Here is a 17128-nt window from a genome sequence, read left to right on the forward strand (position 1 = left end):
TTATTAGAGCCCTGTGATCTTTCCCCTTGTCTTATTCCAAGATCAGAGATTCTATTGGTCTTTCTTTTACAGCTCATTCTGGGAACAGTACTGATTTTATATCTCTTTTTTTTTTTTAGGAAATAATATCGTCTCTCAAAGTTCATGATGCCTATCAGTACCTGCCACAACTCTGGTCAGATATTATAGTATTTGATCATGCCTCTCAGGAGAAGGTAGTGGCTGAAGCTTTGACCTGTATGTCCTGTTATCAGCCTTCGGATGATAACGCGGAGCTCACCAAACAAATATCAGGAATTGCATGGGATATTTGGACCAGAGTTCAGAATCAAAGAGAGGACAGGCGTAATAAGGTATGTATTTCTTTCCCTTTCACTGTCATGTGAATGGGGATGGTTTTCATAAATGGCAGTCATGCTACTGGCTACTAACCACTTAGATTATGTTTTTGTAAAATTTCAAATACTGATTATATAGTGTCCCAAAATAATGTATACACTTTGACTTTGAATAGCTAATTTGAGCAGAATTAGAACATCAAAAGTTCAAAGTTGGAGCAAATGTTTTTATTTTGACCAGGCTGACATGAGTCTTTTTATAGTTTATATATGACATATCTGTTTTTGATGTTGTTAATAGTTTATATAGGACATATCTGTTTTGACGTTGTTACTGTTTTTAGAATGATTTATTGTTAATTTATTCTCATCATCTATTTATTTCCTTATTTCCTTTCCTCACTGAGATATTTTTCCCTATTGGAGCCCTTGGGCTTATAGCATCTTGCTTTTCCAACTAGGGTTGTAGCTTGGCTAGTAATGATAATAATAATAATTACGGCAACCAGTTTGATCACTTTATGTGAGCTGATCTTTTTTTTTTTAACATTCTCAAATTGCCCCATGTATCCTTACTTTTCCACTGTGAACTCTCAGAATCTTTAAATGTGCATCATTTCTCTCCTGTGAATCTGTTTTCCACGTTAATATCAATAAATTGAACAAGTTGTAACAATCCAAAGAGTGCTTACATTATTTTGGGACATTGTATTAGCTTTAATTGGTATTTACATGTCAAATCTTTGGTTAAAGTCGTAAAAGGTTCCATGATCTTTTTATAGTCTACGGGAATGTGTAATTTTAAATGTGGTATGCCTGAAACAATTTTTTTTTATTTCTATTTTAGGACTTATTCTTTATAGATTAAATTCTGTTTTACCTTCAATTTTTATATGTTCATTTACAATCTAAAAGATAAATTTCAATACAGGGTATGTCAATACTGATGGAATCAGTAAGAGGGAAAGATTTTTTTCAAAGCTAGGTGAAGAAATCCAAATACAATATAAAGGTTACAGAATATTTATTATTTTTTGTATGTATATGCTATAAGTAAGCTTGTATTTATGAAGGCTTCATATTTTTAATTTCTAATTTAAAGGAAAGTCCAAAACAAATGTAGAAATAACCAAAAAATGCTTATTTTTCTTTGTGCACATGCTCTAAATGAACAGATTTTAAACACAAGACTTACCTGGTAGTTATGTATATAGCTTACGTCCCTGACGTAAGCTATATACATAACTACCAGGTAAGTATGTTCAAAAATTTATTTTATAATGAAAATAACATATTTATGAAGTTTTGATGTACTGTATATCATTTTCAAATTTTACAGATCACATGGTCTGGTAAGATGATTAGCGATGTCTTGATCACGTTGGCACAGTGCAACGATTATGAAAAGGCTGTGGAAGTGTTTACAGAAATTTCAAACAATCAGCTTTCTGTTCTTGGGTCAGCATCACCCAAGGCCTTGGAAGCGCTAGGCACAGCGGCATCGGAGAAAGAGGACAGTAATTTCGCTGTTGTAAGTAAAATTGATATGTTCTTTGGTCAATGATTATCTGTACAAACATTCTATAATTTCTCATCATCTAGAAGGACACTCCAAAATCAAACCATTGTTCTCTAGTCTTGGGTAGTGCCATAGCCTCTGTACCATGGTCTTCCACTGTCTAGGGTTAGAGTTCTCTTGCTTGAGGGTACACTTGGGCACACTAGTCTGTCTTATTTCTCTTCCTCTTGTTTTGTTAAAGTTTTTATAGTTTATATAGGAAATATTTATTTTGGTGGTGTTCTTGAAATATTTTATTTTTCGTTGTTTCCTTTTCTCACTGGGCTACTTTTCCCTGTTGGAGCCCTTGGGCTTATAGCATCTTGCTTTTCCAACTAGGGTTGTAGCTTAGCTAGTAATGATGATGATAATAATAATAATAATAATAATATGATAACCTTTCATATTATTTATGAATTGAATATATTTATTAATGAAGGGGTTTGACAGTGCCCAGGAAATTTCTTATTATTTGTGAACTACTGAGTGGGGATACCTTAATGTGGGAAAATGGTTCGAGTATCACCATGATCAGCAAAGCTGTACTAGTCAGGGTCACCTATACTAGGTTGGTTTGGTGTGAGCATTCAGACTTGAAGTCTCCCAACATCGCCAATCTGCACTGGCCAGTGTGGTGATGAAAACTGGCCAAACCTGAGACATGAATAAGGACATATCTGAGGCCTTTGTCCTGCAGTGGACTAGCAATGGCTGCATTTATTGTTAATGTATGCATTAGTATACGTTATCGTAATTTGTAACTTCATGTCGGTAAATGACAGTATGTTAAAAGTATCATGTCAAGAATTTTAACCTAACATGATGCTAAGAGTTATAACCCATGAAATAATCAGAAATACTTTTTTATAAGAATTGTAAACTATTGCTTTACAAGTGACATTCTCACTGCTTGGTAGGTTTGACCAGTTAGCCCAGTCACTCCTCTTCACTATAGGAAAATAACAAATAACGAGAGTGGGAAACTATACCATTGTTATTATTATTAGGTAGGTAGGTAGGTTGGCCATGCTACCAGCCACTCGTTGAGATACTACCGCTAGAGAGTTATGGGGTCCTTTTACTGGCGAGACAATACTACATTGGATCCTTCTCTCTGGTTACGGTTCACTTTCACTTTGCCTATACATACACCGAATACATACATATACCAAAGGCACTTCCCCCAATTTTGGGGGGTAGCCGACATCAACAAGAACAAAACAAAAAAGGGGACCTCTACTCTCTATGTTCCTCCAGCCTAACCAGGGACTCAGCCGAGTTCAGCTGGTACTGCTAGGGTGCCACAGCCCAACCTCCCACATTTCCACCACAGATGAAGCTTCATACTGCTGAGTCCCCTACTGCTGCTACCTCCGCGGTCATCTAAGGCACCGGAGGAAGCAGCAGGGCCTACCGGAACTGCTTCACAATCGCTCGCCATTCATTCCTATTTCTAGCACGCTCTCTTGCCTCTCTCACATCTATCCTCCTATCACCCAGAGCTTTCTTCACACCATCCATCCACCCAAACCTTGGCCTTCCTCTTGTACTTCTCCCATCAACTCTTGCATTCATCACCTTCTTTAGCAGACAGCCATTCTCCATTCTCTCAACATGGCCAAACCACCTCAACACATTCATATCCACTCTAGCCGCTAACTCATTTCTTACACCCGTTCTCACCCTCACCACCTCGTTCCTGACCCTATCTACTCGAGATACACCAGCCATACTCCTCAGACACTTCATCTCAAACACATTCAATTTCTGTCTCTCCATCACTTTCATTCCCCACAACTCCGATCCATACATCACAGTTGGTACAATCACTTTCTCATATAGAACTCTCTTTACATTCATGCCCAACCCTCTATTTTTTACTACTCCTTTAACTGCCCCCAACACTTTGCAACCTTCATTCACTCTCTGACGTACATCTGCTTCCACTCCACCATTTGCTGCAACAACAGACCCCAAGTACTAAAACTGATCCACCTCCTCAAGTAACTCTCCATTCAACATAACATTCAACCTTGCACCACCTTCCCTTCTCGTACATCTCATAACCTTACTCTTACCCACATTAACTCTCAACTTTCTTCTCTCACACACCCTTCCAAATTCTGTCACTAGTCGGTCAAGCTTCTCTTCTGTGTCTGCTACCAGTACAGTATCATCCGCAAACAACAACTGATTTACCTCCCATTCATGATCATTCTTGTCTACCAGTTTTAATCCTCGTCCAAGCACTCGAGCATTCACCTCTCTCACCACTCCATCAACATACAAGTTAAACAACCACGGCGACATCACACATCCCTGTCTCAGCCCCACTCTCACCGGAAACCAATCGCTCACTTCATTTCCTATTCTAACACATGCTTTACTACCTTTGTAGAAACTTTTCACTGCTTGCAACAACCTTCCACCAACTCCATATAACCTCATCACATTCCACATTGCTTCCCTATCAACTCTATCATATGCTTTCTCCAGATCCATAAACGCAACATACACCTCCTTACCTTTTGCTAAATATTTCTCGCATATCTGCCTAACTGTAAAAATCTGATTCATACAACCCCTACCTCTTCTAAAACCTCCCTGTACTTCCCAGATTGCATTCTCTGTTTTATCCCTAATCCTATTAATCAGTACTCTACCATACACTTTTCCAACTACTCTCAACAAACTAATACCTCTTGAATTACAACACTCATGCACATCTCCCTTACCCTTATATAGTGGTACAATACATGCACAGACCCAATCTACTGGTACCATTGACAACACAAAACACACATTAAACAATCTCACCAACCATTCAATTACAGTCACACCCCCTTCCTTCAACATCTCAGCTTTCACACCATCCATACCAGATGCTTTTCCTACTCTCGTTTCATCTAGTGCTCTCCTCACTTCCTCTATTGTAATCTCTCTCTCATTCTCATCTCCCATCACTGGCACCTCAACACCTGGAACAGCAATAATCTCTGCCTCCCTATCATCCTCAACATTCAGCAAACTTTCAAAATATTCCGCCCACCTTTTCCTTGCCTCCTCTCCTTTTAACAACCTTCCATTTCCATCTTTCACTGTCTCTTCAATTCTTGTGCCGGCCTTTCTTACTCTCTTCACTTCTTTCCAAAACTTCTTCTTATTCTCTTCATATGACTGACCCAGTCCCTGACCCCACCTCAGGTCAGCTGCCCTCTTTGCCTCACGTACCTTGCGCTTTACTTCCACCTTTTTCTCTCTATATTTTTCATACTTCTCTATACTATTACTCTGCAGCCATTCTTCAAAAGCCCTCTTTTTCTCTTCCACTTTTACCTTCACTCCTTCATTCCACCATTCACTGCCCTTCCTCATGCTGCCTCCAACAACTTTTTTGCCACATACATCACTTGCAATCCCAACAAAATTTTCTTTTGCTAACTTCCACTCCTCCTCTAAATTACCATACACCGAATAGTCTGGCATATTCTTTACAGATTCTCCTCTGTCTTCATACACCTGACAACACTGATTACCTGTACTCAAATTGTTCAGTGGCTACTTTCCTCTTGTTAAGGGTAGAAGAGAGACTTTAGCTATGGTAAGCAGCTCTTCTAGGAGAAGGACACTCCAATATCAAACCATTGTTCTCTAGTCTTGGATAGTGCCATAGCCTCTGTACCATGGTTCTTGTTTTGTTAAAGTTTTTATAGTTTACATAGGAACTATTTATTTAGATGTGGTTACTGTTCTTAAAATATTTTTTTCAATATTAAACTTACCCGATAATCATGTAGCTGTCAACTCCGTTGCCCGACAGAATTCTATGGAGGGATACGCCAGCTATCACAATACTAGAAGGGGGTGTACTCACCAGCGCCACCTGTGGCCAGGTACTATAGTACTTCTTGTTGACACCTCCTCAATTTTTCCTCTGTCGTGCTTCCGGCAAGACGTTCTGGGATACGCTTATGTTCTTGGAGTATTTTCACGACTTTGGTGAAGTATTTCTCTTTGATTTCAGCTGTCGCTTTACTGGAACCTTCTATATTAGCTTAGTTAGCTTTTGGAATTAATTTGATTAATTATGGTGACGAAGAGAGTATGAACTCTCTTTCACCTTTAAATGGCCGACCCTTCCCTTAGACGGAAGTGTTGGTGTCTAAGAGAGTATAGACTCTCTTTCTTAATTTTGCTTAACAAAAGTTATAGATTTATTTTATATCTCTCCGCCTCTTATAGGCCTCTTCGATTAACTTCCTTTTATTATAAACTTATTAAAATTAATTTTTATATTTGTTTATATTCGACCTTCCTAATAGTAGGCGGTCTTTTCTTGGTACCGAAGTTAATTAACATTGAGCCCGTCATTTCGGTTTTACCTGTTAACATATTATGCTATTTCCGCCACAGAGTTTGAAAGAATTTCTTTGATAGTCTCGTACTGTTTTCAAAGTTGAACTAACGTTTTGTTTTGTCTCTGCAGTTGTTGACGTTCAGAACGTTCAACTTGCGCTCTATCGTTACGATAGAGAAAGAATTTTCACGGTTTCACGTTGCAGTAAGAGTAACCGTGTCTAGCGTTTTGTTCATTCTTTCTTAACTTAATGGTTTTAATCCTAATAAAGGAACTTTTCATTTTGGGAAATATTTCAGTTTTTTCCTTTAACAATAATATGTTTTAACGATATATATGATTGGGCTCTTCTCTCAGGTTCTAAGTCAAGAGAGAGAGAGAGAGAGAGAGATAGAGACGGAGGGAGAAAGAGGAGGATAAACGTTTCATTCAAGCGAGTAACGTTGTTATCGTTTTTGCTCTTCTCCCTAGTCTCTTTAGGGGAAGAAGGTAAACGTTTCTAGAGTGATCTAGTGTTTAGTCTCTTTCCAGCCACTGAATTATTTATCTTTCATTAGATTTTTCTGTTACATTGTAATTCTGTTTTCGCAATTACTAACTTTTGAGAAAGGATAGAATTGCGTGTTTCAGGTACAAACCACTTAAAGTTTCGAGTTCAGTGAAATAAGTGCAAACAGAAAATCAAAGTGATAAGTAATTAGCGCAAAGTGTGTCAGTGTTGTGCGTGAGGGTACTTCTGTGCGCGCCAGTCGTCCTCCCAGTCCGGGACCTCTTGCAAGCTCCCAAGCCCAGGGGAGAAGCAATGTCGAAGGGCATAAGGGTTCAGCAGGCCTTGATCGGCGCACAGAAGTATCCTCGGTGGTTGTGGGCGTGTCTTACCGAGACCGTCACTCCCACCCGCAGACGATTGAGCCCTTATTTTGCTCGTCTGCAGAAGAAATTTAGGGGAGAAAACGCTGGTCTCAGGTCTCAAGACCTCTTAAACGTAAAGTCCAGACCTATGCCAGACGTACGAAGTTAGAGTTCAACAACCCGGATGCAGTCATTGGGTTAGCTCTGACTCTCCTCAGTCATCAGTTGAATGCACTCCGCCTAAGAGGAGTAAGGTTCTGCCGCAACAGATCTCTGCTGTTAAGGCTTTACCTCAGCAGACCTTAGTGTCTGCCGACCCCAAGTTGACTCTACTGCAGTCCATGCAGTCACAACTTTCGGTCTTGATGCGTGAGTGTCGGGCTGAGAAGGTTGCGCCTCCGCCTGCGCTCGCTCCGCCTGCGCTCGCTCCGCCTGCGCTCGCTCCGCCTGCGCTCGCTCCACCTGACCGCAGTACCGCCTGCCAGGCGTACGATGTTGAGCCACGTTATGAGTTTACTGATCCCAGTGGTGTGCAGCTCCCTCCGCCTTCCTTAAGGCAACCTCAGCAATGGGAACAGGAGGCTTATACCTCTCTTCCTCCGCTTCCACTTGCTGTTCCACCAGTGAGGCAACACTCGCTTGAGGTACAACCTCTCCCATCCATGAGTCAGTCTCCTCAGCTCTCGCTGCAGCGAGCTCAACCCTCCTCAAGGCAAGCACCTCAATACCTTAGCCTTGCGCCTCAGGAGCCTCAACTTGCGAGATTTTTACTGCGTTCTGCGCAGCCACTACCTTTTCGCTCTCAGCTCACACCGCAGGAACCTCAACTCGTTCCTCAGCGCAACCCTTGAGTTCAGCCACTCATGCCAGGAGTCAGCCTCCTCCACCCATGCGCCTACCTTCTGCTACTTCCTTTGATCAGCCTTTGCAGACTGAGCCTCAGGTGTTCCCTCAACAGAGTCTTGAAGAGGAAACCACAACTATTGTTGTTCCAGCTCGTTCTGACTCTGCTGTTCAGCATACCTTACCTCCATTTTCAAACCTTATGATAATGGAGGTTATTTGTATTACTTATAAAAATATATTTGTATCCCTTGCAATATATTTTTAACAATATCGCAAAATATGGCAAAAAATATGAATCATGAGTTATGAATGTAAGGTAAATATTATGTTGATATTAAAACCCCATGCAAGCATGCATAAAGCACTCTAGCACTGGTCATGGAATTTCTGAGAAATGTTAAACGCCATGCACACGCTCTGCTTACCTTACAGCATGCTCTACATACAGCATGCTCTGCTTACAGCATGCTCTGCATACTACATGCTCTGCATACAGCATGCTCTGCATTCAGCATGCTCTGCATACAACATGCTCTACATACAGCATGCTCTGCATACAGCATGCTCTGCATACAACATGCTCTGCATACAGCATGCTCTGCATTCAGCATGCTCTGCATACAGCATGCTCTGCATTCAGCATGCTCTGCATACAACATGCTCTACATACAGCATGCTCTGCATACAGCATACTCTGCATACAACATGCTCTGCATACCTTACTGCATGCTTCTCAGTCACACATCTTTGGTTGTTGCCAACTCACTAGACTGTCAAGCAGTTTCATAACGTTGCCTTCTAGTCTGCTGCTTTTGCACCAGTGAACCCTCACTGAGAGAACTTAGCTTTTCTAGGATATGGTCCCTGTAGATGAGAAAGTTCTTTTCTCCCTCCTTCTGATGTTCCCTTGAGGACTCTGTCATTTGGAGGGAGCCTTTAGCTGCATAGCCTCTTATGGACTTTTATTTAAGCATAACATGCTTCCAGGGAAGGTAATGGTTCCACTTCAGTCGCTAATCCCGTCTGTTACCACACCTGCTCCCATAGACCTTGAGCTGTGTTGCAAGACATGCAGTCCAAGCTTAGTCCTTGTTAGAGGATTTTTTGTTTACGGAGTCAATGTGTCACGGGGAAGACGTTCAACAACCAACAGAAGTGACTTGTTGTGACGCAGTGCGGCAACCTCAGCAACCCGATAAGGAGTTGTCTGTACGACCCAGACAGTCTAGACAGATTCGGGTTGTCACTGTACTTCCTCGCTTGCCCATGATTGACAGTTCACAGACTGTGCAGCAGTACCATGATCTTGTGTCCGGCTCCGTCAGACGACTGGCTTTTAAGAGCTCCCACAAGTCGTCGCTGTCTGGAGATTTTCAAATGGACTATGGATCTGACCAAGGAACTGGGCCTCCTGGTCAATTTTGAGGAGTCTCAGCTCGTCCCATCCCAGACCATTGTCTCCTTGGGTATGGATCTTCAGAGTCGAGCTTTTCGGACTTTTCCGTCGGCCCCAAGGATCTTCCAAGCCCTAGAATGCATCCAGAGCATGCTGAGAAGGAACCGATGCTCAGTCAGGTAGTGGATGAGTCTAACAGGGACACTTTCATCGCTGGCCCTGTTCATCGTGTTAGGGAGACTCCACCTCCCCCCCCTTCAGTATCATCTAGTTGCTCACTGGATAAAGGACATGACGCTAGAGACGGTCTCAGTTCCTGTTTCCGAAGAGAGGAGGTCTTCTCTCGCGTGGTGTAAGGACAGCTTTCTTCTCAAGGAAGTCTATTTGGCTGTTCAGAAACACGACCGCCGTCTCCTCTCGGACGCATCAGACACGGGCTGGGGTGCGACTTTGGACGGACAAGAATGCTTGGGAACATGGAATCAGGAGCAAAGGACACTTCACATCAATTGCAAGGAGTTGTTGGCGGTTATTCTGGCCTTGATAAACTTCAAGTCCCTCCAGCTTAACAAAGTGGTGGAGGTGGACTCTGACAACACCACAGCCCTGGCTTACATCTTCAAGCAGGGAGGGACTCTTTCGTGGAAGTTGTTCTAGATCGCAAGGGACCTACTCATCTGGTCTAAAGATCGAAAGCTAACTGGTAACGAGGTTCATTCAGGACGGTATGAATGTCATGGCAGATCACCTCAGACGGAAGGGTCAGGTCATCCCCACAGAGTGGACCCTTCTCAAGAATGTTTGCAGCAGACTTTGGGCCCTTTGGGGTCAGCCAACCATAGATCTGTTCACTACCTCGATAACCTAGAGACTCCTGTTGTATTGTTCTCCGATTCCAGACCCAGCAGCAGTTCACGTGGATGCTTTTCTGCTGGATTGGTTCCATCTCGACCTGTATGCATTCCCGCCGTTCAAGATTGTCAACAGGGTACTTCAGAAGTTCTCCTCTCACAAAGGGACACGGCTGACGTTGGTTGGCTCCGCTCTGGCCCGCGAGAGAATGGTTCTTAGAGGTACTGCAATGGCTGGTCGACATTCCCAGGACTCTTCCTCTAGGAGTGAACCTTCTAAGTCTACCTCACGTAAAGAAGGTACACCCAATCCTCCACGCTCTTCGTCTGACTGCCTTCAGACTTTCGAAAGACTCTCAAGAGCTAGGGGCTTTTCGAAGGAGGCAGCCAGAGCGATTGCCAAAGCAAGGAGAACATCCACTCTCAGAATCTATCAGTCTCAAGGGGAAGTCTTCCGTAGCTGGTACAAGACCAATGCAGTTTCCTCAACCAGTACCACTGTAACCCAGATTGCTGACTTCCTGTTATATCTAAGGAAAGTAAGATCCCTTTCAGCTCCTACGATCAAGGGTTACAGAAGTATGTTGGCAGCGGTTTTCCGCCACAGAGGCTTGGATCTTTCCACCAACAAAGATCTACAGGACCTCCCTAGGTCTTTTGAGACCTCAAAGGAACGTCGGTTGTCCACTCCAGGCTGGAATCTAGACGTGGTCCTAAGGTTCCTTATGTCATCAAGATTTGAACCTCTCCAATCAGCCTCTTTTTAGGACCTCACATTAAAAACTCTTTTCCTCGTGTGCTTGACAACAGCTAAAAGAGTAAGTGAGATCCACGCCTTCAGCAGGATCATTGTTTTCACATCTGAAACGGCTACATGTTCCTTGCAGCTCAGTTTTTGCTAAACGAGCTTCCTTCACGTCCTTGGCCTAAGTCGTTCGAGATCCCAAGCCTGTCCAACTTGGTGGGGAATGATCTGAAGAGAGTACTTTGCCCAGTTAGAGCTCTTAGGTACTATCTAAAAAGGTCTTAACCTTTACAAGGACAATCAGAAGCCTTATAGTGTGCTATCAAGAAACCTTCTTTTCCAAGTTCTAAGAACTCAGTTTCTTACTATTCAGGCTTCTGATTAGAGAAACACATTCTCATCTGAAGGAAGAAGACCTTGCTTTGCTGAAGGTAAGGACACATGAAGTGGGAGCTGTGGCTACTTCAGTGGCCTTCAAACAGAGCCATTCTCTGCAGAGTGTTATGGATGCAACCTATTGGAGAAGCAAGTCAGTGTTCGCATCATTCTATCTCAAAGATGTCCAGTCTCTTTACGAGTACTGCTACACCCTGGGACCATTCGTAGCAACGAATGCAGTAGTAGGCGAGAGCTCAGCCACTACATTCCCATAATCCCATAACCTTTTAACCTTTCTCTTGAATACTTTTTATGGGTTGTACGGTCGGCTAAGAAGCCTTCCACATCCTTGTTGATTTGGCGGGTGGTCAATTCTTTCTTGAGAAGCGCCGAGGTTAAAGGTTGTGATGAGGTCCTTTAGTATGGGTTGCAGCCCTGTATACTTTAGCACCTTTGAGTTGATTCAGCCTCCCAAGAGGAACGCTGCGCTCAGTAAGGAAGACGATCTTATTAAAGGCAGAGTAACGGTTCAAGTCGACTTCCTTACCAGGTACTTATTATTTCATTGTTATTGTGGATAACTGATTATATGAAATACGGGATACTTAGCTATCCTTTAGTCTTGTACACTGGTTTTTCACCCACCCCCCTGGGTGTGAATCAGCTACATGATTATCGGGTAAGTTTAATATTGAAAAATGTTATTTTTATTAGTAAAATAAATTTTTGAATATACTTACCCGATAATCATGATTTAATCGACCCTCCCTTCCTCCCCATAGAGAACCAGTGGACCGAGGAAAAATTGAGGAGGTGTCAACAAGAAGTACTATAGTACCTGGCCACAGGTGGCGCTGGTGAGTACACCCCCTTCTAGTATTGTGATAGCTGGCGTATCCCTCCATAGAATTCTGTCGGGCAACGGAGTTGACAGCTACATGATTATCGGGTAAGTATATTCAAAAATTTATTTTACTAATAAAAATAACATAATTTTTCCTTGTTTCCTTTCCTCACTGGGCTATTTTCCCTGTTGGGATCCCTGGGCTTATAGCATCCTGCTTTTCCAACTAGGGTTGTAGCTTATGAAGTAATAATGATAATAATAATATTATTACTTGCTAAGCTACAACCCTAGTTGGAAAAGCAGGATGGCTTATAGCATCCTGCTTTTCCAACTAGGGTTGTAGTTTAGCAAGTAATAATAATAATAATATTATTATTACTTGCTAAGCTACAACCCTAGTTGGAAAAGCAGGATGCATATTATTATTACTTGCTAAGCTACAACCCTAGTTGGAAAAGCAGGATGCTATAAGCCCAAGTGCTCCAACAGGGAAAATAGCCCAATGACGAAAGGAAATAAGGATAAACTACAAGAAGTTTAAGAACATTAACAACATTAGAATAAATATTTTGTATATAAACTATAAATACTTGAAAATAACAAGAGGAATAGAAACAAAATAGAATAGTGTGCCCGAGTGTACCCTCAAGCAAGAGAATTCTAACCCAAGACAGGGGAAGACCATGGTACAGGGGCTATGGCACTACCCAAGACTAGAGAGCAATGGTTTAATTTTGGTATGAGTAAGATAAGTGAATTATTGATAGATTACCAATAAATTTCTAATCAAGGAATGTGATTCAACCCCATTAAAACAATTTTCTTTGTCGTAACTGTACTTCAAACTCTATCCACACTTTTGTTTCTCGACCATTTTTTTTCCGTTTGAAAACTATTTTAAAGATTATATTATATATGTACTATTTTATCAATGTATAGAAATTACTTTTAACCCTCTTACCCGCAGGCTATTTGGAACTTTCCAACCCTTAACCCCCAGGGGTTATTTTCTTTTCAAGCACATTTTGCAGTATATTATTTTTAAATTGCTCTAACAGCCTTAATTTTCGTCATAGAGAGGTCAGGTTGGTCTCATTCTCTAGGAAAATGCCTGAAGTTTCTCAAAAAATTATAAAAAAATATGCAAAAAAAATGTAAAAGGCAGTTTTTTGCAAGGGGGTAAAGGGATGAGTTTTGTGAAACGTAGCAGTACGTCCTTTGGGGGTGAAAGGGTTAAGGAGAACTTTTTTTTCCACACTGCTGAAATTCCTATTTGATTACTAAGTACAAGTGTTTATTGAAAAGAAAAAGTTGGGAAACTAGAAATTTTAAAATTTTACCGGTAAAGGTTGGTTAAACCAAGCTTCTGGAGAAGAAATAATATGAACATTACGCGAGGGTAAAAATGAGAAATTTTATTATCAAACTTCTGTTTTTTTCCCTTACGTTATTTTATGATTTTAGATAGTTTGGTTTTTATTTTGTTATTTACTACTTTCATTGATCTCTTCCTTTTGTCTTCTCAGAGTCTAACACATGTGACTCTATTTACTTCTGGTAGTTTTTGTTTTGTATTGCTTGGAATATTTATTTCTAGATCCTTTGAATCTATTGCATGTTCATCTCCCAGTCCTTATATTCCCTGTTGGAGCCCTTGGGCTTATAGCATCTTGCTTTTCCAACTAGGGTTGTAGCTTAGCTAGAAATAATAATAATAATAATACAGTGTGAAGAGTCGTCACATATTTACAGTAGCATTTCTTTTGTGACTGAGTTTAAGGTAGTGATGACCAAGGACAGGAATTATCGTTATTATTATTATTATTATTATTATTATTATTGTTATTATTACTATTACTATACTAGCTAAGCTACAACGCTAGTTAGAAAAGCAAGATGCTATCAGCCCAAGGGCTCCAACAGGGAAAAATAGCCCAGTGAGTAAAGGAAATAAGGAAATAGATAAACGATATAAGAAGTAATGAACAATTGAATGAAATATTTTAAAAACATTAACAACATTAAAGCAGATTTTTAAATATTTAACTTAGCCGGTGAATATATAATAGCTTTTTTTCTCTGTCGGCCTTAACGACAAGACGTATCAATACTCGCTGTATAACCTGGAGTTTTCTCAACATATTTGGTGAAGTACTTCCTTTTGGTTTGAGCTTTCGCAGTGCAGGTGTTTTATCTTCAACTTAAATCTTGAACTCGTTTTTGGATAGATTTAATTTTTGATGACTTTGGATTGTTTTTTTGGACTTTCTTTGACTTTTAAATGGCCGACCCTTCCCTTAGTACGGAAGTGTGTTTTAGGCTTTTAGCAATTATCTTATCACGTTATAAATTAATTATAGATTTTCCTCTATATATTTTATATCTCAACCGCCTTTATTAGGCCTCTTCGATTAGCTTTCCATTTATGATAAACATCAAGATAAATTTTAATGATTTGTTTATATGCGACCTTTCCTGAGAGTAGGCGGTCCTAACTTGGAAACCGAAGTTAAACAACGTTGAGCCCTTTCAACGTAAATAACTTTTACAGAACAAATGATTTAAAACTTATTAAATGAATATTTTTTAGTAGATATTTTATGAAAGATTTTCTTTGAATAGTCTTCGTACTGTTTCAAAGATGAACTAACGTTTAGTTTATTTATGCTACGCAGTTTGCGCTCTATCGTTACGATAGAGAGAGAGAGTATCACGGTTTCACTTTGCAGAAAGAGTAAATCGATTCTGACGTTTTGTTCATTCTTCTTTCAAAGCTTAAATGTTTTAAATACTATTTTAAAGGAACTTTTTAATTGAAAAACCTTTCAGTTTTTTTCCTTTGGTCAAATAACCTGTTTATTGACGAAAGGTAAGTGGGCTCTTCTCTTCGGTGCGAAATCAAGAGAGATAGAGACGGAGAGAGAGAGAGGAGAGAGAACGTTCCGATCTTTATTCTCGTCCCAAGCGAGTAACGTTGTTCTCGAGTCAGTTTTTTACTCTCGTCCCTAGTCTCTGTACGGGGAGAAAGGATAAAACGTTTTTAGTTTTTATTCTCGTCCCAAGGCACTGTACGGTGAGAGATTGAAAACGTAGTTTTGAATGAACTAGTGTTTAGTCTCCTTCCCAGCCACTGATCTTTTTATCTTAAAATATGTTTACTGTTTTTTGCTTGTATTAATGTGCTTACATTATACGACTGATTTCGCAATTATTACCTTTTGATGAGGGTAGAATTGCGTGCTTCAGGTAGAAATCAGTTTTATTCATACCTAATGTGAATTGTTAAAAAATTCGATTTCAGTGAAATAAGTGCAAAACAGAAAATCGTAGTGATAAAGTGATAATTGCGCAAAGTGTTATCAGTGTTGCGACCGAGGGTTCGTCTGTTCGTGCCTGTCGTTCGCCTAGTCCGAGACCTCTTGCAAGCTCCCAAGCCCAGGGGAGAAGTAATGTCGTACGACTTATGGGTTCGAGAGGACTTGATCAGCGAACAGACGTTCCCTCTATGGTTTCAGGCTTGTCTCATCAACACCGCCCCTACCATAAGACGAGCGAGACGATTTTCTCCTCGTCATCTGAAGGCTTTTCGCATAAGAAACCGTGGAACAAGGTTTCGAGGCCCTTTAAGCGAAAGTCAGTCCTTTCAGGACAGGTCCAGCGTCCTGGTTTTAACTATTAGGACAGCTCTGACCCTATGCAGTCATCGGAAGACTGCTCGCCGCCTAAACAAAAGCGTAACACAGGCTCCGAGAGTCTTTTTGTAGGCAAGGTTTTGCAGTCACAGACGTTACCCTCGTCTCTTACCGCAACCATTCCCGTTGATCCTAAATGGGTCAGTCACGTTTTGTAGAGCCTCACTCGATGCAGTCCAGTGTTGACTTTCAGCCGCTTGTGGACGTTCAGCCGCTGCCGCATGCTCTTGTTGACGTTCAGGACGTTCGCCAACCAGCGAAGTTGACTTGTTTTGACGTTGAGCGTCAAGCACCGCAGTCAAGAGTTGTTTTGACTGCTCAGTCTAGGCAGTCAAGGCAGTCTCGAGTTGACGTCGAGCGTCCTCCCGCACCTGTTGGTTGTTGCTGGTCAGTCCTTTAAGCAGTTACATGACATAGCGTCCTTGACTGCTACTGTTGCTCCTTTGCGTGTGGACTCTGTTTGTCAAGCATTGCCACCACGGCAGGTCTCTCCCTTGCTTGAGACTCGGCTATTGTCGGACAAGGTTCCTTCAGATGAGGAAGTTGCTGATCCCCCTCCTACTGATATTCCCTTGAGGACTCTGTCAGACGGAGAGGAGCCTAAAGCTGCTCAGCCCTCTATGGACTTTAAATAAATCATGCTGATTTTTAAGGATCTTTGTCCGGATCTTTTTGTAACTGCTGCTCCTCGTTCGCCTAAACGTCAGAGTTTACACTAGGCCTAGCTACTTCGAAGCCGTTGTTTTATAAGCTAGTGCTCTCTCGCTCTTCTAAGAGAGCTTTACGTTTGCTAGGCGACAGGTTTATCACCAGGAGGAGTTTGGGGGAGACAGCCTTTGCTTTCCCTACTTTTAAGCTGGCTTATAGAGCGAGAGTCTGATATGACACGGGAGAAGTTCTCGGCTTGGGAGTTCCTGCCTTTGCCCAGATAGACTTCTCAAACCTCATAGACTCTCCCTGGCGCCTGGCCATGAGACGCTCCAAGATTTTATGGTCGACTTCAGAGCTAGACCATCTCCTGTTAGGAGTTTTTTCGAGCGTTTGAAGTTTTGCTGTACAATTATGTCATGCATAAACAAGGCTTTCAGGGATGGCTCCAATGATCTGACAGCCACGTTCTCTGCAGGAACAAGTCCCTCAGGGATGGCTCCAATGATCTGGCAGCCATGTTCACTGCAGGAGTACGTAAGAGGCAAGTGCGCTCAATGTGTTCATTGTCAAGACAAACTTCACGATGAAGTCTACCAGGCTGTCTTGACAGCATTAAT

The 17128-nt window shown here is 41.4% G+C and overlaps 1 protein-coding gene across 1 annotated transcript in view; it reads left to right on the forward strand.

Annotated features, from left to right (window-relative positions):
* The window catches only part of LOC137619535 (small ribosomal subunit protein mS39), a 99623-nt gene that overhangs the window by 70328 nt on the left and 12167 nt on the right, over positions 1–17128 (forward strand). The window contains exons 12-13 of the mRNA XM_068349623.1: positions 120–353; positions 1678–1869. Of these exons, the coding sequence (XP_068205724.1) occupies positions 120–353; positions 1678–1869 (426 nt within the window). The remainder of the gene's footprint in view (positions 1–119; positions 354–1677; positions 1870–17128) is intronic.

Source organism: Palaemon carinicauda, chromosome 26, assembly GCF_036898095.1.
Source record: "Palaemon carinicauda isolate YSFRI2023 chromosome 26, ASM3689809v2, whole genome shotgun sequence".
Classification (NCBI taxonomy): Eukaryota; Metazoa; Arthropoda; class Malacostraca; order Decapoda; family Palaemonidae; genus Palaemon; species Palaemon carinicauda.